Here is a 24764-nt window from a genome sequence, read left to right as displayed (position 1 = left end):
CTTTCAGTGACACAGCGCAGCCTGCTGGTTGCCATGCTGAGTGCCAGCAAAAAGTAGACCAGGAAGACACACAGGTGAGAGTGGAAGTCTTGAAAGTGTTGATTGATTGAAGACACTCAGTGTTCATGGGCTCTACTACTTGTTCTTCCCAGGATGCAATTGGGCCCCTGGAGGAAGGTTTGGGAATGGAGCTGGACACCATCCGAGATGTCGAGAACAACATCAACGTCTGCAGGTTCATTGTTGCTTTTGGTTTGGTTTGGACAGCGTTTCTAGCGTGCCAGAAACACTGAAGGCTTCGCTGCCAGTTAACATCATCCATGTTTACAAATTGCGTGCCTACAGACAAGCGTCCCAAGGAAGCAAACTTAACAAAACGTCGTTTGTGTTGTCATGCTACGCTTCGTACCGCTCTGCTTGGTTTAGCTTATAAGCAAATTGATCGGCTGAGCCGCGTTGTGACACACTCGTGATGACGCGTCATGGCTGCTGTGATCATTTGGTCATGGTGGTTAGTACCACCACTAAGGAGAATATGTGATTCCAATAAGGCAAGTTAAACTGAACATTAAAAACCATGTGACACGTTCACACTGTCAAAATACAAGAACAGCTTGGAATAATGCGTTTTGACTTTGGACATGTATGCGCTCATACTACTACTTGTTCTCTCGGCCACAAAAGAACTTTTGGAAAATACTTGGACATTCAATGTTCTACTAAGCCAGTGAGTTCATTGGATGTGTTGTGTTTTGCTTTCAGTGCGGACAATCAGCCCGGTGACAGCATAAGCTGTGTAAGTTAACTCACTCATGTAACAATGAAGAGTGCAACATTCATATTGTAACACGTAACAAAGTTGAACAAACATGTAACGTTTCACACGACGTGATTATTGTACCACATTGAATTTAACAGAATGCGTGCAACCGAGCGTATAACAAATTACAAATCACGTGTATCAAAAAGTGTGAGTTTTGGTGTAACACGTGGTGTAACCACACGCATCATACAGTTTTTTAACTTCATTGGTTACAGTTCATCAGTAATGCACATAACACATGTAGCATATTGTATCACATGTCTTGTAAATTATGAGTCGTAGCACACCAAAGGACATGCGCAATGTAACACATCCCACGTGATGCTAGAAATACACATGTAGCACCGTGTAACATAACATACCAATAGTTGAACACATAACATGTAACTTTATTTAATATAGCGTAAAACGTGAAGTAACACACATCCTCCCTTCTGCTCACCTTCCAGGAATCTTCTTTATGCGACCAGAATGCCAACACCAGCCAAACGTCAAGCAGTGGTCACGGCCCCCACATCCAGCTCTTCCCCGACCACCAATGGGATGGTGTGTGACTAAACATACATAAGACAAAACTCATCATCCTTGTGCCGTGAACTCCAGCCTCTTATTAGTTTACATTTTGCAATTTTTTACTGTATAACATAAAAAGTATTTGCTGAAAAAAGCTCACCAATTCGCGCTTACTAATGTTTCCCAAACGGCCTGCACTTTCTAAGGCTCATATGTTAGCGGCAGGTGCTAACTTTGGCTACTGGCCAATAGTCAGCAAGGTTGATTGGTTTGGTTTTAAGGGTCGGTTATAGCCAAAGTGAGCTCTATCATGAGACCAGAGCGCAGATGGACTATTTGAGCCGCATCCTCCCACTACTTTTGTAACTTTCTTTCTTTAGGAAAGCTTTGTAGGCTTATCTCACTTTCTAGTTACCTTTGAAAGAAAAGCTACAAGATATTTAATTTAAATTTAATCAGTGAGTAATTTACTACCAAGATACGTGTGTATATGTATACCGCTGCTCATCTTTTTCAGTGATGTTACAGTGTCAGACTGGCCCATTAAATGACCTCCTATGATTGTTTGTAATAACACAGCAAAGCGCCGTTTTGCAATGACCGAATGTTGCCGGCCGGTTGAGCTTATCGCTCGTCTTCTCCTCCTCTTCCTCTCCTCTTCCTTCCATCCAAACAGCACCACCTCCTACATCTCCTCACCATCATGTCCACGTTCCTTCCATAGACTTCTCATGCATGCACCTACAGAAAGAAGGCCAAGGTGAGTGGTTATTTCAGATGAGACCCAACCTCTCACCTGCCCAACCGACCAACACGACTTCACCCATCCATCCTCTCTGCCTTCCATCCTGCTCCCCACTGGGAACATTGTGAAAGGGATTTGTTGGTTGTCCTGGTTCTTCCTTTTTCTTCTTCCCCTGGCAGATTTCCCTTTCTGTTCCCACCCTAACTGTTCAAAGCCTCTCGTATCGCCTGAACACACCAACTGAACGTGTAAGACCTGTCCTCCACTCCTGTCCTCCTGCAGAACCGGTTCCAGCCTTCAAGTCGTGGCAGAATGACAGCGAGAGCGGCGAGGCCCAGTTGTCCCCCCTTGCGGGCCGCATGGTTCCCCTCCCCCTGCTGCACCTGGAGGATGACGGGGACGAGGGTGGCGGCGAAGGCGAGCGGGAGGATGCCTCGCCCTCATCCTCACGCTCGCACCCACACCACCTGGCGCGCCGCTTCCTGGACTTTGGCGTGCACGGCGCTCAGCGTTTCCTGCAGCAGGATGCCGACGCCACCTCGCCCACCAAAGCCCACAGGTGAAATACAGGCCAAAGAAAAAGACAATACTAAAGGTGTAACCACTGGTTGAACTCCTTAACTTATGTAAAGTAAGCAGAAAGTAATGTACTTTCTTTTCACTGTGAATTTTGTACTACTGTATAGTTCTGTATAGCTCGCTCGAGGTGGATCCGTAACGAGCTGCAATTACTAATTACGGTGTCCTATTTGGTCTTATACCATAAACCCCGAGATCGAATGCACTTTTTAATTTATTTTTTATTATATCATTTATTATTTTTGCTGCTGCAATATGCCGTTGGCTCAGATGGAAAAACAAAAAGCTATTTAAATAATTTAATAAGATTACTTGATATAATTAATAATGCTGTGAACATTTACTTCAAAGCTAACTATACCAAACCATCATTATTATGCTGGAATACCCAGCCACATTTCCTCTTCAATGCTCTCACTGGCGGAAGGAGGTTTTGGCTCCACATCTCGCATTCCATGGACCCATGAATGCTTTCCTTTTTTACGTCCCACAATTGATTGACCCGGTTGCATCCTCTTTAGGCCGAGGCGAGCGTCGTTCGGCTCCAAGGAGGCGCTGAAAGGAGGCGACCCGGTGATGCACCAGCTCACCAAGAAGCTTCAACACCTCAAGAAGAAGATCAAACAGTTTGAGGAGCAATTTGAGAAGGAGAAGAACTATAAGGTACAAAGAGAAAACGCAATGAGCAAGAAACACACAAAATGTAAAGCATATTCTCTACATTCCATTATTATTATTACTTTTTCAAAAAGTTGGAGTCCGCCTGTAGTAAATTCAATTGATTTGACATTCACTGTTACGTAACACAAGTATGATGTCTTCATCATTCCATTTGGTGTGTGCAGCCTTCTCATGGCGACAAGGCAGCTAACACCAAAGTCCTCAAGTGGATGACCGACCTCACCAAGATCCGACGGCAGATGAAAGGTAGACACTCCTCACATGTATGAGTATGTATGTGTGTGTGTCGTATGAGCTGCGAGTGTTTTGTGCCATGGCCACACACAGACACATACACGCGTGCAGGCCCACTGCATGAATGCAGCACTAACCAGTGGCTCTCACAAATCCACCCTTCAGTGGGACGTCTGTGAAATTGCAAACTCATGAATTTGTACCATGGATCTCATTGCACCCGACACGTGGCGCCCAAGCTCACGGTTTCCCTAGGCGAGGCGAGCGCTCCCTCCCCAGCGGAGACCGCCACATTTGTCTTGTGAATAACCCAAGAACCCGCTCTCCGTTTTCCTTCCTCTCTCGACTGACCGACCGACCGACCCAGGACGCCAGCACCACCTTTTTCCCAGGAGCACGCTGAGGCACCAGGCTTTGCTCCATTCACACAGGCGCTACCCTGCGCCGCCCGCCCCCACGCCCCCCTCACATTGCACACTCGCCCCACACTTGGGCCCGTGTCACCTCAGTAAGTAGCAGAGTGCCCGTAAGTAGATGCGTCCACTGTCAGGTGGCACTGTGAGAGCATCCCGCTTCCGTCACGTGGACATGTGCTCTGTGGGTGTGTACGCGTGTGTGACTGTGTGTTATGTGTAGTCATGTGTGTAATGTCATTCAAGCTGTTAAAGTTGTCATTGGGGCTATTTATAACAAAACAATTATATAATTCATCAGAACCACACCCACACATTTGTCCATATTTTCTAGTTTCAAGCCTGGCTCAGGGTTTGAAGTTTCGTTGTATTCAAATGAGGGTTTCAAACCTGCGTTTAGGCTCTCCAAGTATTGTTTTAAACTAGGGTTCCAATTTGGGGTTTAAATCAGGGTAGGTTTTAAATGAAGGTTAGGATTTCAAATTATGGTTTAAAGCCTAAGATTAGGGTTCATCCTCAGGTTGTTGTCAAACAAGGATTAGACACTTTTTCATTAGCCCGGTTCCACTTTCCCACGTTTTCACTTAAAAGTCCCAATGATCATCGTCACACACACATCTGGGTGTGGTGAAATTTGTCCTCTGCATTTAACCCATCCCCATGTGATTTTGATCCATCCCCTGGGGGACAGGGGAGCAGTGAGCAGCAGCGGTGCCGCGCTCGGGAATCATTTGGTGATCTAACCCCCCAATTCCAACCCTCTCCCTCCAACTTTTTCAGGGCCCAAGTGTTACAATTGTTCCGCTTTTCAGGAATATCTCAGAAGGGGTGATATGGGGGTTTGTCATCGCTGTCATCTGATTGACACTGTGCTGCACGCGGTCATTTCCTGGATTTAGACAGAGCTGGCCAAAGACATAAAGTTATAGTACTGTAAATACAATAGGGCTGCCACAAACCAATGTTTTTAGAATTAATAATGCTATCAATCATTTCATTGAATATTTATTTATTGATTATTTGGTAAATTTTTTGGGGGGTGGGGTAAAATGTGTGACAATTCGGTTTGCCCAGGTTGGTATTTTTTTTAGGTTGGTGTATTCTCACACTCCAAAGTAAACAATATTGTCATTCATTTTTATACAAGCCTGGTGTAGTGCACTATCTTGCCACATCAAAGGTTTCTCGTGGATATTTAGGCTGCTCTTATAGCCCCGCAGTAGACGCAAGGACTCATTAAAAATATACATATGTACGGTAAAAGATCCAAGATAAAATGATATGCAATTAGAGATCCAATCGTGACTGTCACTCTCACCTGCTGCACCTCTCTGGTGGCGGCGAGTGCACCGATGCTCTGCTGCTGGAACCATTACTGCGATGGCATGCAGTTTCAAGCACGTCAACGGCCATGAGTGAGACCGCGACCTTTCATAACCACTGACGTGCATTGCATTGACCTGCTTTTTATTTTAGTTGTCCACATTTCCCCACAAGAATTCACGTCACACTCTCATTGGATCTCTGTGAGCGATGTTGACAACAGAGCTCACGTTATGGTTTCAAAATTAGTTTACAAGCATGACTGAAGGTCGAAACCCAATTTAGAGTTTTAAGGTAAGGACTCAAGTCTAGGTCAGGGTTGTAGCAGTCGTGTTTCAAGTCATCACGATATCAATATTTGGGTCCAACAACTTGAAATGTTACCGAGTCACGTGTGTGTGCGTCAGTGTTGCGTGCTGCATGCATGTCTAACATGTTGACATTGACATGTTGTCCATGTGTGGTCGACATCAACTCAAGCTCAATCGGTGTTTCACTCGGAACCTTTCCGACGTGGTCTTGTCCTTGTTGTTGGTCGTTGGTGCAGATGCCAAACAGCGCGCCGAAAGCGAGCTGGGTCCTCAGACTCGTCCTCGCAGCAACACGCTGCCTAAGAGCTTTGGCTCTACGCTGGAGCAGACGGCGGTGCAGCAGGCCTCGGCGCCACATCCCACCCGTGAAGAGACTATGGAGCTCATCCAGCGACGCGTGATCAGCAAGCGCCAGGAGGACGGTTGGCCCGACGACATCAAGGTGAGACGCTTAAGCCTAAGTGCAGCCTTAGTGGACTGAAGCCTTAGTGGCAGTGGCCTCAGATGACATGGACACCGTTGTTTGGTGCTCACCGCAGAAGATGACAAAAGAACAACTATCCTGTGAGAAGACCGTCCTCCAAAAGAATCTGCTGCATTATGAGGGCCTGCACGGGCGACCGGTCAGTTCACGTGCAGTACAAACTGGCTTGTCGAGTCGGCCGGTGTGTATGCTAAAACGGATCCTCTTCACGTTTGGTGTCAGGTGACTCACGAGGAGCGTCTGGTGGTGAAGCCTCTCTACGAGCGTTACCGTTTGATTAAGCAGATGCTCACCAGAGTCACCATCACGCCGGTCACTGTGAGTATCGTTTGGGTCAATAATAACATTGTTCACATCAGTTGGTATGATTAGCTTTCGCGTCAGTATCTGCACTTGTTAGCACTTATAGCTCCTTTCTTCTAAGTAACTATTACTAACCCCAGATGGCAGAAAATAACACTTCTAATATGCATCGTTATGACAAAATGCCGATGAGGGGAAGGAACACCTCCAGAGAGACCACAAGAAGCCAGTGCTATTCACAAAGCTAATATTGTGTCCCCAAAGACCTTTAGTGTACAGTGCACAAGGTCTCTCTAGAAGCGCGTTCAGAGCATTTGTTTGCTCTTTTATGAATACTGCGGTCCTGAGTTTGAGATCTACACAATGGTGGGTCTAGAAAAAAAAAAAAATGCAATTTAGCTTTACTAATGGACTATACAAAACCATATATTTCATTTGTTTGAGTGGGTATGGCAAAAGGAAAACCACAATTCCATAGATAAAACAAAAAGGCATCAATTCATCTGCTTAATATGTTTTCAAATAAATGAATTTTTGGCTTTTTTAGAAATTTTGAGCAACGTACAATGTAAGTAAAGCCCTCTTCTGCAATTACTATTTTGAGCAATTTTATTTATTTTCCAGGAAACTTGTATTTCAAGGAGAGGTTTATGATTTCAATATATGTCAAGTCAAGTTTATTTTCTTTGGCATTAATGTCGCATAAGCTATATCATCATTTTAGCATTTGCGTATTAAATTGAAACTGTATCTGTGGTTCTTTGAATCCATGCTGACCGCGAGGTGACGGAGCTTAAAGCACTGCCTCCCCAGCAGGGATGAAATCGAACTTTTTCATGTAGCCCTATCATATTTAGCATTAGTGACAATAACCACATATTAACATGTACCCCACCACCACCGCCAGGTGTCTCCCTCCAGTAAGAGACGGAGCCAAACCCTCCAGCCAATCATCGAGGGAGAGACGGCTCACTTCTGGGAGGAGATCAAAGAGGAGGAGGAGGAGCAGAAAGTGGCAGGAGAAAAAGATGACAACAAAGAGGAAGACAAGAAGGAGGAGGAAGACTACAATGAGGAGGATGAAGAGGATGAGGAGGAGGAGGAAGGAGAGAGCAGTGGAGGAGAAATGCAAGGTTCAGAGGTCATCATGGCCATGGAAACCAGCGCAGGGGGGTCCATGAGGACCAAGATGGAGGAAGGCTCTGGGAAGATGGCACTCGACCTGAGACTGTCCAGCTCTAACGCCTCGTCCATGTGAGAACATGCATGCATGCACGCACACAAAGAACTCATGGTCCAGATGATGGTGACATCACTTCCTGTGTATGTGCCTCTTAGGCCAGAGCTGCTGGAACAGCTGTGGAAAGCCAGAGCAGAAAAGAAGAAACTGAGGAAGACCATCAAAGAGTTTGAAGAGGAATTCTATAAGCGGAATGGCAGGTACATGACATAGGGTATGGTTTCAAGCATTTCAAATGTGTGTCAAGCCAGTTTCCTGGTTTTAGTTGAGGGTTAGTTTAGTTTAGTTTGGGATTTCAAGCCTTGTTTAGGGCTCCAAGCATGGTACCTAAAGAAAATTCAAACAATATACAGTGATCCCTCGCTATTTCGCGGTTCGACTTTTGCGGCCTCAGTGCATCGCGGGTTTTTTAAGAATATTAAATATTGCGAATATTTCGGTGCATCGCTGCTTTTTGCGGCGTCATTTGGAGCGCGGGGCTTTGTATGCCCATTACAGCATACTAATGGCCGGTAGAGGAAACGAGACCAATGGGAACATGTTGATCTGTATTCTTGCCGCTGATTGGCTAAGAGCTGTAAGAGCAGTTCTAACCACGCTTTATCTCAGCCTCCCGCAGTCGCGCTACGTATCCACTCTTCCACTTTGTTCGCGTCGGCAGAATCAGCAGCACAGGTGGCAGGGATCAGCACTGGTTAGCGAGCGCATTTCCACATTAGATCCGCGCGGACCAGCGTAGTGGCGAGAGCATAGCAGAGCCATGACACGTTTACGGTAGTTTGTTTTTGTTACTTTGTGAGTTTTAGTGGAGCCCTAAAGAATGTTTAACTTTAAAGTGTTTCAAAAGTGGTTCAAAATACAATAAAGTCATGTGCAGGTATCGTAAAAATATTGACTCTGTCACGGATTTTCACCTATCCTGTCTTGGACCCAGTTAACAGCAATGAATGAGGGATCACTGTAATATCAATATGTTGTTCCATCATCAGTGGTTTCAGTCAGTCATATATGTATGTCAAAAGGTAAACGGCATTAGTAGTAACGTTAAAAAAACAATCAAATGTATTTGCTTTATTTGTATTTTGTTTGATTTTATTTTGTTTTTGTCCTTCGACCTCGTTAGGAACGTGCAGAAGGAGGACCGCGAGCCCATGCTAGATGAGTATGGAGCCTACAAAAGACTCAAGGCCAAGCTGCGCCTTCTGGAGGTGCTCATCAGCAAACAAGACTCCTCCAAGTCCATATAAACACAAACACAAAGCAACTCCTCATCTGACCAACTCTCCGTTTGATTGACAGCGCCTCGACTAATCCCCAGGTCCCTGTGTAGCATCCAACCAGTCCAAGCATTGCTCAGTCGTCACCAGGGCCTCAAAGAGTTGTCGCTCTTGATGCCTTGGAACTTTTTACTCGTCCTTTTAACACAAAACCTTCAAGATTATTTTGTGTTTTGTTGTTGTTTTTGGGACAAAACTCCCCCAACACACACAGTGGTGGTGGTTTCTTGCCGGCAGGTCCTGTGAGGAGTTATTGTAAAGCTCACAAAAGCCAGCATTTTGGAGGCAAAGGCATTTGTGATCAAGGTGTTTTAAAAAAAAAAAAAAAAGAAAGAAAAACTGTTATTTGCACAGCGTTCTTCAGAATGCAGCCCTGTTTGTTTGCGTGTGTTGTAAGGATGGACTACTGTTATTTACTACTATATACATATACTAATATATGTATGTGTGTATGTGTGTGTATAATGCACATACATTGTGTAAATACTACCACGAAAAGGATGAATGTCATCAATGTTTAAATTATTTCATGGTCACCCCCATTGGTCCATTTTTTTTTCATATTTCTGATGCCTGAGGTTTTTTATTATGAATTATTGCTATGATTTCTCATATCTGACTTGTTAGTGTGTGATGACAATGATTTTTTAATCTTCTCAGTGTACAAAGCAGCTTCCGAATTTCGTAGTGTGTGCGTGATCCTGCTTGTCCTGTGATGTTTCAGAGATTTAAAAGGAAAAAAAGCTTGCATGCTACAACATAGTGACAATGACACGTTTTATTGTTTCTATTATTTGTGCCATAAAAAAGCAGCAATAATAATAAAAGTGTGTGATCATCTACACATTGAATTTGAACTTTTTTATGCGTGTGCACGTCTGTCAGTCAGGGAAATTGCTATTACGCTTAGTGTATCATTTGTCTCACATGGCCACCATTTTTAGCGCCACAAACACCCGAGTTACGGTAAAGTATTAGTGCTTTTTCATTGTTTTTGCTCCACAGTCGTCTTTTTTTTTGTTGTTGAACCTTTACGACAGATGTATATTGTCAGCATTACACTTAACAGCTGTTATGAAAATGCTACATAATTAGATGTGTAATTGCCAACATCATATTTAAGTGATTTTTTACAAAACAATTTTTAGAAAATAATGTTTTGATACTGTAGTAAACCACTCGAGGTGTGTAAGTTAGCTGAAGACATGTATGTTTTTATCGTGGTAGTAGCGCCAGCTACTGGCTACAAGAAATACATTTATTCTTTGATGGGTTTTTTTTAACCTGATCTGAGCTCGCCTTCCTATTTACTAGTGATGTGCATTCCAGTTCTTTTAAGTGAACTGAATCTTTAGAGTTAGTTCACTCAAAAGATTCCTTCAAACGAATCGTTCAACTAACCCCGCCCACACACACTGATCCTTTTTTTTTTTAAACTTCAATAACACACACAACTAAGCAATACAGCAAACAAAAAATCAAGTTAACACACGATAATGTTAACAACGGCAACGCACACATCTTTCTCTATATTACAACGTCCCGTGGGAACAACATATACGTTAATCAATACAACTACACCCCCCCCCCAAAAAAAAAATTATATACAATAATAATAATTGGGTCGGTTATTCACACATTTCTTTCTATAATACAAAATCTACACTAGTGTTGGCTCGTGAGTGAACGATGGGTTCAAAAGAACGGATCTTTTCAGTGGACGAGAGTGACCGAATCACTTCCTAAAGTGATTCGTTCTTTTTTCAGTTCATATGACTTCAACCAGTAGGTGTCGGTAACGCCCATTGAAGCTGGTGCCACCTCGCCGTAAAACAAAACGAAGAAGAAAATGACGTCACTTCCCGTTCACGAACGAGTCGTGAATTGATTGCATTTCCCGTTCACCAACGAATGAATCTTTGAGTGAACGAATGAGAGAGTGAGTGATTCGCATTTCCAGTTCATCGCGAGAACGGATCAGTGAGGGAACGAATCCTGACTTTCTCGTTCGCGAACGAGTTAATGGGTGACCTACCTTCCCGTACATCAACAGATCAGTCAGTGAACGTGTTGCGTCTCCTGGCGTGAACTATGTAAGCGAGAATGGCGATTTACGATTTGCCAAGGAAAGAAAGAACCACTCACTGCAACACCACTTCTTTTATGCGCGTTTTCTCCAAGCTAACGGCTAACTTTCTTGCATGAAGGGATGCGCCGTTATGCAACAACGGGCAGATTATGCTTCTCTTTGGGTAATCTTGATTTTATAACACTTAAAATAACGTGTATGCATATATACGCCTAAATATTGTTATCCAATATATCTACTGCAATTTCACATTGGATTGCTGGTTTGAAATTTACTTTTAATATTATCATTATTATTATTATTAATAAACATTTATGTTAAAACTTGTCTGATGTTTTATTCCTTGTTTTTATATTCGCCAATTAAAACAAAAATCATACATTTGGTTAACCGCTTTATATGACAATATGTGTAGGTACACCTCATGGACACTTCAATAGGTACATTACACGAGGTATAAATAAAGGCACATTTAGGTGTTATATCACACCTGGAATCGAACCAAGTTCTTACCGAACAGGAGTCCGTGTCATCACGCAGTCAGCTATTGCTACCTGGCAGCCCATGGTCGTCTAGCACTGTTTTGTACTAGTGATGTGCATTGCAGTTTGAACTGAATCTTTAGAATCGGTTCACTCACAATATTTGTTCAAAAGAATCATTCATTGAATTGTTCGCTACACTTTCTTATTTATGTATTCTTTAGTTTTTTTTTTTCCTCGTGTAGTGTACCTATTGTAGTGTCCATGAGGTGTACCTAATCACAGGCCACTTAAGTGAAAGTGAAAAGTGCCACACCCGCCCTCACCCCCACTTTCTGATTGGCAGTTTGATCTGTGATGTCACTTGGACACTCCATTAGGTACACCGACAGTTTCAAGTGTACCTAATAACAGGCAACTTTATTAAGGAAATATGGTCAAAGGTAACAGGTGTCAAGCTCTAGTCCTCGGGCCGCATTCCAACATGTTTTTCAAGTGACCCTCGTTAAGCGCACCTGCGTGAAAAGTTTTTGGTCACTTTCACGTTCCGCAGGAGCTAAAACTTTTCACGCAGGTGCACTTAACGAGGGAATCACATGGACACTCTATTAGGTACACCGCCATTTTCAAGTGTACCTAATAACAGGCCACTTTATCAGGGAAATATCATGGTCAAAGGTCACAGATGTTAAGCTTTAGTCCTCGGGGCCGCGTTCCAACATGTTTTCCAAGTGACCCTCGTTAAGCGCACCTGCATGAAAAGTTTTTGGTCACTTTCACGTTCTGCAGGAGCTAAAACTTTTCACGCAGGTGCACTTAACGAGGGAATCACACGGACACTCCATTAGGTACACTGCCATTTTCAAGTGTACCTAATAACAGGCCACTTTATTAGGGAAATATCATGGTCAAAGGTCACAGGTATCAAGCTCTAGTCCTCGGGGCCGCATTCCAACATGTTTTTCAAGTGACCCTCGTTAAGCGCACCTGCGTGAAAAGTTTTTGGTCACTTTCACGTTCCGCAGGAGCTAAAACTTTTCACGCAGGTGCACTTAACGAGGGAATCACATGGACACTCTATTAGGTACACCGCCATTTTCAAGTGTACCTAATAACAGGCCACTTTATCAGGGAAATATCATGGTCAAAGGTCACAGGTGTTAAGCTTTAGTCCTCGGGGCCGCGTTCCAACATGTTTACCAAGTGACCCTCGTTAAGCGCACCTGCGTGAAAAGTTTTTGGTCACTTTCACGTTCTGCAGGAGCTAAAACTTTTCACGCAGGTGCACTTAACGAGGGAATCACACGGACACTCCATTAGGTACACTGCCATTTTCAAGTCTACCTAATAACAGGCCACTTTATTAGGGAAATATCATGGTCAAAGGTCACAGGTATCAAGCTCTAGTCCTCGGGGCCGCGTTCCAACATGTTTTCCAAGTGACCCTCGTTAAGCGCACCTGCGTGAAAAGTTTTTGGTCACTTTCACGTTCCGCAGGAGCTAAAACTTTTCACGCAGGTGCACTTAACGAGGGAATCACATGGACACTCCATTAGGTACACCGCCATTTTCAAGTGTACCTAATAACAGGCCACTTTATTAGGGATATATCATGTTATTAGGTACACTTGAAAATGGCAGTGTACCTAATGGAGTGTGTGATCTTTTCCGAGGTTTAAGTGGGCACAGTCCGTCAGTGGTATGTGGGGAGAAATTTGTGAAATATATATTTTTTAAAAAAATCAAAATAAGATCCTCTCTAATACCTTTAAGACATGCGACCAATTATTTCAGGGGTATAATTAGTAACAAAGTAAAAAGTTACCAGCTGGCTTCTAGAGAGCAGCTCATAAACCTGGATGACATCACAGTCATGCAAATATGGTCCACTGGCCCGTTTGCTCAGTGGCTTTAGGTTGTTTGTTTTTAGGTCTGATATAATTCTGTGAACCAATAAAATGCAGGAGTCCTTTAAATATTTTTAATCTGTGCAGATTTACATATTTTAAATCATTCAAAATCATCTGAAGCATGATGACATGTGGTACAAAGACGTCACTTTTAGCAGTAATTACAATATAAATGCAAGCCCTGTAATAAATAAGCATAGCCTTTCTATAGGTACAGTGCGTTTTGACACTTCTTATGTAATATTAGTATAAGAAGCACAACATATAAAAACTTCATGGACCACCATTTTGTTTATTCATCAGTAGTATGTGACGTCAGCAGTGCTTCTTTTTCACCTGGTTTGCATACAAACATTTGTTTACATCTTTTTGAGTATTCAAAATACATTTCTATATGTTTTTTTTTTTGTGTGTGTTTAAGTCCACTAGAACATGAATGTAAACGTGTGTTGTTGCTGGTGGTGGTCCAGTTGGCATCGTCTATGCCTTCCATTCGGAGAGCCTGAGAAGAAACGGGTGCTTGACACCAAAGTGCATATTTGTTGCTTGGGTTTTTAACTGGAGCACCATCCTCCGCAGTGTAAACAGCAACTCAATCCAGGTCCAAAACACTGACAGGATAAATCCCGATTGGCTCCTTTGGAGCAGTAATGGCAGAGGCGGCATTCAGGATACTTTACTTCTCGCCAGCGTCAAACATCAGCCATTTTAAACAGTTGCCACAGTCAGAAAGGTTTGTCGATGACTGCAACTCCTGTACACAGCACAATGAGCAAAGTAGGGTTGAGGGTGATGGAAGGGAGTGTGCACCTTAGATTAAATAAACCTTTTATTATTTGTGGGACGAAACAATTGCCAAGAGCAAGTACAATTGCCTGGTTGAATAACTTAACGCTACAACTTCAATAAACACATTCTGAGTGTAAAGTTAAATAAATACGACTTGCCTAATCTAAAAGTATCAATGAATGTCGACACTCCAAATAAATACTTTTTCTGGAAGGTAATAATCTTATCGTCGTGGTGAACGCTTACGAGACGGCACGTCAAAGTAATACGTTTACACCTGTAATATAACAGAAAAATCAAATGTCTTTTATATGCTTTATTTTCCTTTATTTTCGTTTTCAAAACGTAATGCCCTATCTCAAATAAACATGATTTGAAGTTTAGAAAGTACTTATTAGATCATGTCAGGGAATTTGAATGAACACTTTATTAGTAGTTATTTCAATTTCAAAATTATTATTTCAATAATTGACCACTAAAAGAAGTGAAGAGAGGAGGTTTCTCAAACAGCAGCACCAGTCAGAAACAGGAAGTGAATAAAAGCTGTCTCACCGGCATAGCTGCGTCCATTGCTCATGTTGGTGGGAACGAGGCTCCACTTGTCCACGGCCGGGTCATAGAACTCCACAGAGGAAAGGTTGCACGAGCCGTCGTCACCTCCGATCACGTAGAGCAGACCGTTGATTGTGCATACGCCTTAAAAACGGACACGCATGCAACAGTGCAACAATGCTACATGACAATGTTTATTTAATATTGTTGTGAGACGACGGTGTCCTCTCACCGGCATTACGGCGACACATGTTCATGTCGCACACGGGCCTCCACGTGTTGCTGGCTGGGTCGTAAACCTCCACGCTCTTCCGCACTAGGGGCCCGTCGTGGCCGCCGGCCGCATACAACTGCCCTCCCAAAACCCCCACACCTGCAAAGACATGCGGGTGTGTTCATATGCTTTAAGTAGGATGACATTGTAGAATACACACGCAGTTGAAGTGAGTGAATGTATGTGCTTGTGGCTATGTTGGTGTTTTACCTGCTCCACTGCGGCGTGTGCTCATGTCAGCGACGTAACCCCACTGATCAGAGACAGGGTCATATTCCTCCACTGTACTGAGACACTGACGTGAAGCTCCGTCGTAACCCCCCACAGAGTACAGCTTACCTAAGACACGTGCTCACACATAAATCATGTGATCTCTCTCTCTGTCTCTCTCTCTCTCTCTCTGAGTCACACATGCGCACATAGAGGTGTTCATACCGTCAATCACACCGACACCAACGCTACTACGCCGCGTGTTCATGGACGTCACGTACGTCCATTCATTACTTTTTGGGTTGTACACTTCCACTGTGGACAGACCTGTATGCAACACATGAGGACATGACACTAGACAACTTTCTAAAAGTCTATCACGCATAATTCTTGATGTCGGAGTTGTGCGCCAGTCACTACTGCTATTCAAAAGATGTTTAGTGACCACATGACAGTGAGTGAGTGTGCGTGCCTGTGTACCTATGCTTCCATTAAAGCCTCCCACAGCGTAGAGCAGCCCCCCCAACATGGCCGCCCCCAGCGTGCTGCGTCTCTCCTGCATGCTGGCTACAGGGCTCCACTGATCCCTGGTGCCGTCGTACACATCCACCGTCCTTTCGCGCAGAGAACTGTTGAAGCCGCCAACCGCGTACACTCGGCCTGCTAGCGACACCACGCCTGTACATGCCCCCCCGCCCACACACACATATATCTTATTTTTTCGATCTATATATATTTCTTAGTTTCTTATTCTCAATCAGCAAAAAATCTTAGACTCACTTTTTTTATACATTGTCATAATAGGGTACAGTGTGGAACGTTTCCGATGAATCCTTCTTGTATTCGCAGTGGAGTCTATGAGTACGTTCACACTGCAGGGTGTGATGCCCAATTCGTATTTTTTGTTAAAGCCAATCTTTTTATGTGCTCATGTGCTTTACGCAACACACCCACACACACCCAGACACACACACACACCTGCTCGGCAGCGTCTTGACGGCAGCTCGGCAACTTGATACCATCGATCTTCTTGGACATCGTAACATTCAACACTACGGATGGCTTTGGGAGCCTGGCCGCCCACCACCATCATAACCTGGCCACACACAATGGTAAGCTACAGATATGCACACATACATGCACCTAACTGGGCCTGCGTGAGCACCTTGGGGACGCTGACAGGTGTGCGCGGTCGCGTCCTGTCTGTCTTGATGAGGTGTCTCTGGTCCGCAGGAAGGAGGTGGTACTTCATGGCCTCAATGAGGAAATCCTTGCAGATGTTGTTGTTCTTGATTAGCGCCTCTTCTTCTACTATCTGAAAGGGAACCATATCTTGGCGAAGGGTGCGATAATTTATTTACATTGTTTGATTGTTGTAGAAGAGAAAATGCTGTGATTATTTTTTTGTTTCTCTATTATCACCCTGAACATTTTAAACAGGCACTGCACAGCCACCTCACCCTGGCTGCAAACCCCACACTTTAAAAAACGAGTCTTTGCGTGAAAAGACTTCTGCTAACTTTGAACGTTGTCACGCTAGAGTTGTGTGCTCCCAGCACTTCCCAGCCTTATAGTAAATGTACAACACGTGCAATTATAGTGTATGACTGGCTTTGACGCCTTGCTGAGTTGGACCTGCTGAGTTGGATTGATTAAAATTCTGACAGAGGTATGAATTCCCTAATTTTTGGTGGGAAATGAACACATCACCAGTTGCAGCACAACATACAGCTATGCAGGCTCGATGGAAGAGGAACTTTTTTGTGTGTTTGAATATTAATTTTGGACACAAGAAGAAAAAAAGAAAAGAAAACTAAATAGGAATACAAACAAATTAGGACACATTGTAAAGAAAATGTTTGCCTTAACTTTCTCTTTAACATAATTTCAAAACCCATCCCACAAATGTATCCTTAAGAATAAATGGCTTACAAATTGTTTGATCTTGCAGCAGAAAGTTTCTCCTAATAGCTCTTATTCAAACTTAGATCCTCCCCTGCATACAAAGTTTGTCTCTTAGTGAAGGGGTATCACTTCAACCTATTTTCTTCAAACCAACGTATTACCTACTTAGGGAATATCTTGTGGCATCTTAGGGTGTTTCAGAAAGAGTACATAAAAACTCAAATAGTTCAGTGTTTCACAGAATAGCTAGGATAGGTTCCGCAGAACAATAATACCACTAGTTTAATTCATGAGTAGTTAATCTGGAATTTGCAAAAACATCAACTGAAAGACTTTCTGTTCATATGTTTGAAGGTGTGGATGTTGAGTTGATGTACCTGAACCAGATAGTCCCTGGAGAGCAGTGGCAGGCGAACGTGCTCCATTAGTTTGGGCATGTGCTCCACACGGGAGCTGTCTTGTTTGATCCACAAGATCATTGCTTCAAACACCTACGACAGCCAGCAGGGGGCGACCAAGAAGAGCACAGCCAAATCAGTAAAGAGTTCTATATAAACAGGTAAGGTGTTTCAATGTAGGGTTTAAAGTTTCCAGTCTATGCACCCCTAAACTGAGTCCCAGCACCCCTAAAAGTTAAGATATCAAAAAAAAGTTGTGTGTCCTTTTGTAACAACTCAGAACAGTGTAAGCCCATAAAACTGTTTTTGGAAACACGCCTCACTGGCTGACTGCATCAAAATGCTTTTGCTCCAACGAATCCCTCCCACCACGCACTCTATCTGCACAGATCATTACGCTGCCTTCCACTGTTATGGTGTGAGTAAAGTTAATCTTTCATTGATTCATTCATGAATCCCCAGGCCTACTTGTCAGCCTCCATTTTATATGATTTTTTTGTGTGTGCGTGTTCTCACCTTCTCTTCGGTGGGCACGGTGAGCTTGTCGCTGGAGAACAGGCTGCATACCTGCTGTAGAGACAGAGATGCAAACTCCTCACACTGGACCACCTCGGAGAAATGCTGCTCTGTGAGACGTAAAAACACACGATTGATCAGATCTACAAGCACATGATATGCAGTTGAAGTTCCAAATTGCAACCCAAGCCACTCTGACAGCAAATGAATAAATAAAAAATGAGCAAATAAAAATAAAACTACTTGTGTACAAAAAAACAAAGTCAAAGAGAAAGCAAAAATACTGAAAGCAGTTTTGCAATAAAGTTGCATTTCTGGCTCCTTATTTAAAGTGACTTTTCTTTAATGCATTTTTGGTTGTTTTTAAGACGATGAGGTGTATTTCTTCAATATTAGTACTACTGTGTTCTACGTTGAAAGTTCCATTTGTACACAAGTAGCTCACCGGCGTATGCGTGCGCCTGTCCAACAAGCTGCGTGCATGTGTGCACGTCTGCGAAGGCTCGGATACCCAAGCAGTTAGAAGGATGAAGCTGAGACTGCAGGAAGTCACAGCATGTCTGACGCACATCCATCAGCTGGAGGAGGCTCGCTGCTGGCAGCAGAACCTGAAAAAAAGAAAATCAAACAAATAAAAGCTCTCTTTCCACATGACGCAGAAAAATGTAGCATGTAGCTGTCATTGTGCTTCCTTTTCAGATTTTGTTTGTGTGGGGGTAGCACAAAACAGTGAATAGAATCCAAGGAGGAGCAAGAGGGCATCACAAACAACCACCAGACACTAATTGCATGTTAAACAGGGCCAAGTAAATAGGACGGCTATCCACTAAACACATTAGTGATGGAGGTGCACTCGCGAATGAGGCGCGCAACTAACAGTGGGAGGATTTCCCGTCTCTCTCCATGAGCACACTTCCTGGACTAATAATGACAGGAAGTGTGCAGGCTGCGAAGACGTGATCGCACGTGCGTACACTGCTGGAATGAGAAAAAAATTGGTGAGTTTTCAAGCGAAGAGGTAGAGGCTCTTTCATATGGAGCCAGCAAAATTTAAAAATAGTGGTTCCCTGCACTAGGAAATTAAATATGCAAATCAAAAACATGATGGACAAGAACAATTTCCAAACCTTACACTGATGATGTTACCGTATTTTCTGCACCATAAGGCACACTTAAAAGCGTTTCATTTTCTCAAAAACCGAAGGTGCGCCTTTTGTATGGACTGAATTCCAAAATCGGTAAATGTTGTTGTGTGGTTGCCGCCACACAGGGATATAATGTATAGGCGTAATATGAAGACCCGATGAACCAATCAGAGGACATTACATTTTACGCAGACCAGGGCAATAAACCAATCAGTTCACTGTACGACCTCACCTGTACATTGTCTTCAGTGACTTCTATCTGAGCCGTGTAGATGTAGTCCACCAGCTTGGTGAGGGTGGGGCCATCCACCTCACCAATTTCTACTCGCTGGGCCTTACTCTCACTCATGTCGCCTACATGTGCACACACGTACAGATATGTACACACACACATATACACACACCCAACACACATGCAGGTAAACAAACACATGACCATCGAAGCATACAAACAAAAAGGAGAGAGTACCTGTGAACATGGCACAGAAGTAGGGGCTGGAGGCTGCCAGGACCACCCGGTGCGCTGCCACTGTTACATGTCCCGCAACCAGCTGGACATCACAAAGCATTTTCTTCCTGATGGACACCCAAAATGGAAATTGTTATTGTCTTTTATGGTGATGCCTCAAATTTGGTAGCAATAGGAATAAATTCTAGGGACCAGTTTGTCTATGAAGGACACCTGAAAAGGGTCAAAAGACAAATTAGCAATCTCACTGGTATGACTGAGACTTTTGTGGGTCTACTAATGATAGACAAGCCTTTTTTAAAAACTCAACTGAGCCTATTGAGCCTAAAACTGTAACTTTGGAGCAAGATTCCCTCCAGTCTCTTTTCAGGCATGGCATTTGTAGACTTTTTTTGTAGGTCTACCCATGATAGGCATGCAAAATAATTGCCTGATTTTATGTTGCCAAGTGAAACTGACGCTGACTCTATGGAGCTGACATAACTGTTCTGGTTTATTGTTGTCGCAATCAGATAGGCTACGTTCACACTGCAGGGAGTGATGCCACAATTCCAATTTATGTTCTCGTTCGATTTACAAAAACAATTGGGATGTCTAAGTGAACGGAACACATCAGTGATGAGACACACATGGGCACAAAATATGACTTCGAGTGACACGTACAGTACAAAAGAAAACATTACGTGTCAGTGTTTACGGAAGTAAGCAAAAAAAAAAATCTGTTAAACTACTATTACAATATACATCCAAATACAAAATTTAATTTATAACCGTTCGTTTTTTATTGCCCGTGTAAAATAAACTTGCAACGTGTGCAAACACACATGGTTAAAACAAAAGGGCTGCAACTTCATGGCATAGATGAAAACAATAACATACTTTCTAAGGTCATTCATGAGCTGGAAGGCTTTCCTCATGTGCGTGTGGTTGAAAGTCAGCAGTGTGCCATTTGCCGTCATGGACTCCTCTTCTTCTGGCTCGGCATGGCACATGAGATGCGATGGGACCTCCACACTGGGAACGCATGACACGACGGCTCTAGAACCAAGACAGATTTATTTTATTTCCACAAATAGTTACCACAGGTGCTAATTTACTCAACTGCTGATAGGGAGAGTCATTTTCAAAATGATGTTAGCAGTAATAGAGTCTATGTCAACTGAAAGAAAACATGGAGGTAAACATTGCATGCTTCAGACTTTGTCTTTTTGCCCATGCATTTTTGGGGCTTTTTGTAGTTCTAGCAATGCCTACCAAATTTGCTATGTATACTAACTGCAGGACCAGAATTTACAAATTCGAATAGAGTGAATCACCCTAAAAGGTTTGCTTGAAACCAAAATGGCTGATTTCCTGTGTCTTTTTGTGTATGGCTTTGAAGGAATGGGGTTGAAATACAAAAAGTCCTGCCTCGCTACAAAAACAGATATGCTCAAACCTCATTTAATAAAGTACATAAGCAGACAATTATATTCACATATTAAATCAACAAAAGAAACATTTTAAGCATATAATTATACCTGCTCACCAAACCAATAAACAAGACATAACTAGACATTTTTATATATGATGATGACATAGGTTTTTATAACTTCATGATCTGATATGTATTTCTGTGCACTTTGAAATAACAAATGTTTGTTGATATGTTGCCTGAATAGCAAAACGACCCTTAAGGAACTGTTTAAATGCATGCCTGATGTTATTCTAATTCACGGACACGGCCCAAGGTGTCTAAGAATGTTTTGTACTTGATTATATCTTGTGTTTTGATTATTGCTTGATGTGACGTCGTATTTTGCCTAATACTAGATGCCAGCCTTGGATTACTATTGAATGTTCTGGACAGAAAGAAAATGTTTTGATTAATAATGAAAACTACGGTCGGAAGCATAATTAAACTAAGAATGTGACAAACAAACAAATGCATAGTAAGTGGTGAGTAAGAACTTTGCATAGTCAGGGAACATTAACGAATTGATGATGTCACACAAAACTTCACATGAGTCCGTACAAAATGACAAAAGTGGAAGGATGATGAATGGATGAGGTGCAACAGTGTATGTGCAAGAATGGAGGAGAATGTTTACACTGTAAACTTTACAGGAAGGTCACTTGGAGATAAAACCAGCAGGTGCCAGAGGGAGACAGCCAAGAACCCGGCCAAAGATGATTGCCAAGGCCGAAAGACGTAAAGGAAAACAACAGCCTCTACACACATCGAATCGCCCATAATCAGCACCCAACGCCACGGAACCAGCTCTCACCGAACCAGCACTCACTCCCATGGAATCAAACTCTCCTGCGAACTTGCCCCACCCCAAAGACTCATCACCCATCAAACTCGGCCCACACCGGCATGTGCAACTGAATATAAGCTGACCAAAGAACCTTGAACGTTGCCTTTTCTGAATGGAGACTTTCTGCTCTTGAACATGGTTGCACGAAAGGCCCAGCGCTGTATTGTACTTTCCTGAAAACAGAGCTTTCTTAACAAGAATTGTGATTGAACTCAACCAACCTGTGTAAGTCTAAATTTTGTTTTGGTGTCTCAGTCTTTTCCTTACATTGCAAAAGACAACGAACACGAAGGGGGTAAATTGGATAACAGGTGATTGGCTCTGGCTTTTGCCGTGAGGCACGGATAGTGCGCTTCCTAAATTGTGAACCAAATCCAACAGCTTCTTGAGACTTTTTTTCTTCTCGTCCTAGTACTACTACTTTGTACTACTTTTTAGTATAGCTATGTACTCTTGATACAAATGTTTGCCAGATTTCATGTGAATTTAATTCAAGTAAATGTCCCTCAAAAGGATGCTTCAAAGCAAAATGGCTCACTTCCTTTCTCATTTCAGTATGGCTGCTTGACATTTTTTTTTACTACTAAAAATGTCACCCATCCATCCGTCCGTCCGTCCGTTCATTTATCCATCCGTCCATCCATTTTCTGTACCGCTTTCATCTAAGTGTAATTCCTTACGGGGGAGGATTTTTTAATTTGTGTGAATGGACAAAATGACAGAAATGCTCCAATAATAACATTCCAATAATGCTATTAGGCTATATTTAATTCAACATCCAACACGGTTTGTTTTTTTTACTAGAGTATAATATGCAATGTAAGAAATAAAGCAATGTTAAAACAAAATTGACAAAATGCATATAAATACACCACGGGAGCACGGCATATGCACGAGTGCAAGTGACCAGAATGATACCACGTCTGCAACAATTTGAACCCGAAAGGACCGTTACCTTTGAAAATGCTTACACCTTGACTCACATCCTTAAGTTTGAGCCACTGGCTTTCATTATTTGTCAACATTGAACGTGTTACCAGTTGCTTATGGGTCCAATCCCAGTTGGGACACTTGACGTAATATTTTTGTTGGGGGGAAAAAAAAAAAAAAGCCTTTTTGTATATCAAGTTGAGCAACGTTAGCTATTAGCACATTCACTTTTACTACACCTACAACCTTCATTATATGTCAACATTGAACGTGTTACCCAGTTGCTTATGGGTCCGATCCCAGTTGAGACGCTGGACGTAATATTTTTGTTGAAAAAATGTCTTTTGGGGGGTCAAGTTGAGCAACGTTAGCGTTTAGCACATTTAACTTTACTACTCGCACAACCTGACAGGAATTGTCGATCGGCTTTTTAATGTTGGGCCGTGTCTAGAAAGGAACGTTACGAGGCGACATGTGTCCGGAAACAAAAAGAAGTCACATTAGGGAGCAACTTAGCACGTTAGCTTTCGTCATTATTATCATCATAATAATCATCAACAACAACAAAATGCTAGCTTATTCGTGGGAGGATGGGGGCTTGTACCCCAAGCAGGAAGCGCGTTTTCTTTGTACCGCATGACATATGGTTTGAGGACGTATTGTCAAAATGAGGTAATATTGGTGTTATTTGGAAAGACATAAACAAGTATGGAGGGGAATTATGATAAGAACTCACCCCGGCGACACATCGTCCATCCTGGCGGAGTCCCCAAACGCAACACCGCGGGCGCGCAGCTGCCCACGGACACAAAGATCGTCTATTCCAGTTACTGACCACTCTGGCCACTTTTTTATTTTCTTTATTTATTACGTACGCTGAATTCCGTTACATATCCAAAGACAAATTGAGCCAAAAATATATTGTACATATATATACATTTTTCGAAAATTACATAAATTATGTCCAAACCACATGACTTACTAAATAAATAACAGTTAACATACTAATTACTGATTTTTCGTTGTAGTGTTGCATATTGGTCACAAATTGTTGATGCCACAAGCAAACAAAAGCAAGAGTACTTGCGACTTTAAAATCATGTACAATCTTTTAGATTATCAATGTACTTTTGTATTATTTTCTTTACAAAATTGATAACCGTAGTTTGTGCCCTAAAAATAGCTTCATTGGCAAGTAAATAGCTACATAAAGTCCAATTGCATTAGTATGTTAAATAGGTGATGACAATCGATTTATTTGGGGAAATAGGATGTGTGATATTCCGCTGAACCTATTATTTCAGGATTGTTGATCGTTTACATTAGTTAAATTTGCACTTTAATGTCAGTTATTTTGATTTTACTACTATTTTAATTTAAACTCATGCTACTATGGGTTTTAATTACCAAATAATAGTATACTCCATTTTTTTTAAATCTGATGACATGCATTGACTGATTTTGAGACTGCAGCACAATTAAATTTGCCATTTTGCTTACAATTCAAAACTATTTGGTATTTCAAGGCATAATGAATGCTGGAATTGAGACTGCAGCACAGAGAAAAGTGCAATTTCTTTCCATTTTGTTTCCAACTCAAATGAGCGCATTTTAAAGTATTGAGTGAATTTTGGATTTTATACACTTTACTTTAGATATCATTGACAATGACATTGAATAATTTTGGACATACTGACTCGCACTTTTTGTATGCAAGTTAGGTAAATGTTAGAGAATTAAAGCACGTTACCACTAAAACATTCTAGTTTGTTGATGTGGGTCTACTTTCCCAACAGTTCATGAACTCTGCTCTAAAGTCTAGAAAAGAATTGCCACCTGTAACACTCAGTGGTCATTCCCAAAATATTA

At 42.4% G+C, this 24764-nt stretch overlaps 2 protein-coding genes across 5 annotated transcripts in view; one reads left to right on the top strand and one right to left on the bottom strand.

Moving 5' to 3' along the window:
- The window catches only part of fam13b (family with sequence similarity 13 member B), a 39512-nt gene extending 29742 nt beyond the window's left edge, over positions 1 to 9770 (top strand). For 2 of the 4 annotated variants that reach the window (XM_088375730.1, XM_088375721.1), the window contains exons 10-24: positions 8 to 74; positions 153 to 235; positions 763 to 796; positions 1273 to 1369; positions 2013 to 2096; positions 2364 to 2640; positions 3182 to 3323; positions 3506 to 3587; positions 3943 to 4083; positions 5859 to 6064; positions 6162 to 6245; positions 6329 to 6424; positions 7317 to 7663; positions 7748 to 7849; positions 8773 to 9770. In XM_088375730.1, coding sequence (XP_088231856.1) covers positions 8 to 74; positions 153 to 235; positions 763 to 796; positions 1273 to 1369; positions 2013 to 2096; positions 2364 to 2640; positions 3182 to 3323; positions 3506 to 3587; positions 3943 to 4083; positions 5859 to 6064; positions 6162 to 6245; positions 6329 to 6424; positions 7317 to 7663; positions 7748 to 7849; positions 8773 to 8896 — 1966 coding nt within the window. In that variant the 3' untranslated portion in view covers positions 8897 to 9770. The remainder of the gene's footprint in view (positions 1 to 7; positions 75 to 152; positions 236 to 762; positions 797 to 1272; positions 1370 to 2012; positions 2097 to 2363; positions 2641 to 3181; positions 3324 to 3505; positions 3588 to 3942; positions 4084 to 5858; positions 6065 to 6161; positions 6246 to 6328; positions 6425 to 7316; positions 7664 to 7747; positions 7850 to 8772) is intronic. The other 2 variants (XM_088375738.1, XM_088375746.1) reach the window with 2 other exon arrangements.
- A 3694-nt stretch (positions 9771 to 13464) lies between these two features.
- Positions 13465 to 24755, bottom strand: klhl3 (kelch-like family member 3). Its single transcript, XM_088375641.1, has 15 exons — positions 23632 to 24755; positions 20545 to 20703; positions 19666 to 19772; positions 19429 to 19550; positions 18497 to 18659; positions 18052 to 18161; positions 17515 to 17628; positions 16398 to 16547; positions 16211 to 16328; positions 15713 to 15910; positions 15458 to 15559; positions 15233 to 15361; positions 14981 to 15121; positions 14749 to 14892; positions 13465 to 14161 (listed from the first exon to the last, which is right to left on the bottom strand). Exons 1-15 carry the CDS (start codon positions 23649 to 23651, stop codon positions 14133 to 14135), a joined length of 1806 nt encoding a protein of 601 aa, XP_088231767.1. The 5' UTR covers positions 23652 to 24755; the 3' UTR covers positions 13465 to 14132.
- Between the last annotated feature and the right edge of the window lie 9 nt (positions 24756 to 24764).

This window comes from Syngnathus floridae, chromosome 1 (assembly GCF_059516105.1).
Source record: "Syngnathus floridae isolate MCC-2025c chromosome 1, RoL_Sflo_1.0, whole genome shotgun sequence".
In the NCBI taxonomy this organism is placed as follows: domain Eukaryota; kingdom Metazoa; phylum Chordata; class Actinopteri; order Syngnathiformes; family Syngnathidae; genus Syngnathus; species Syngnathus floridae.
Note: the sequence above shows the minus strand (reverse complement) of the source record. Positions and strands in the feature narration are given on the sequence as shown.

What these genes read in the sequence shown, in the direction of transcription:
- klhl3 (XM_088375641.1), bottom strand. Translation starts at nt 23,651, where the DNA reads ATGGACGATGTGTCGCCGGG. An exon ending in GTCAAGACGCTGCCGAGCAG is followed by an intron (nt 15,911 to 16,210) that starts GTGTGTGTGTGT and finishes GGGCATGTACAG; the next exon opens with GCGTGGTGTCGCTAGCAGGC. An exon ending in CACACGCCGCAGTGGAGCAG is followed by an intron (nt 15,122 to 15,232) that starts GTAAAACACCAA and finishes ATGTCTTTGCAG; the next exon opens with GTGTGGGGGTTTTGGGAGGG.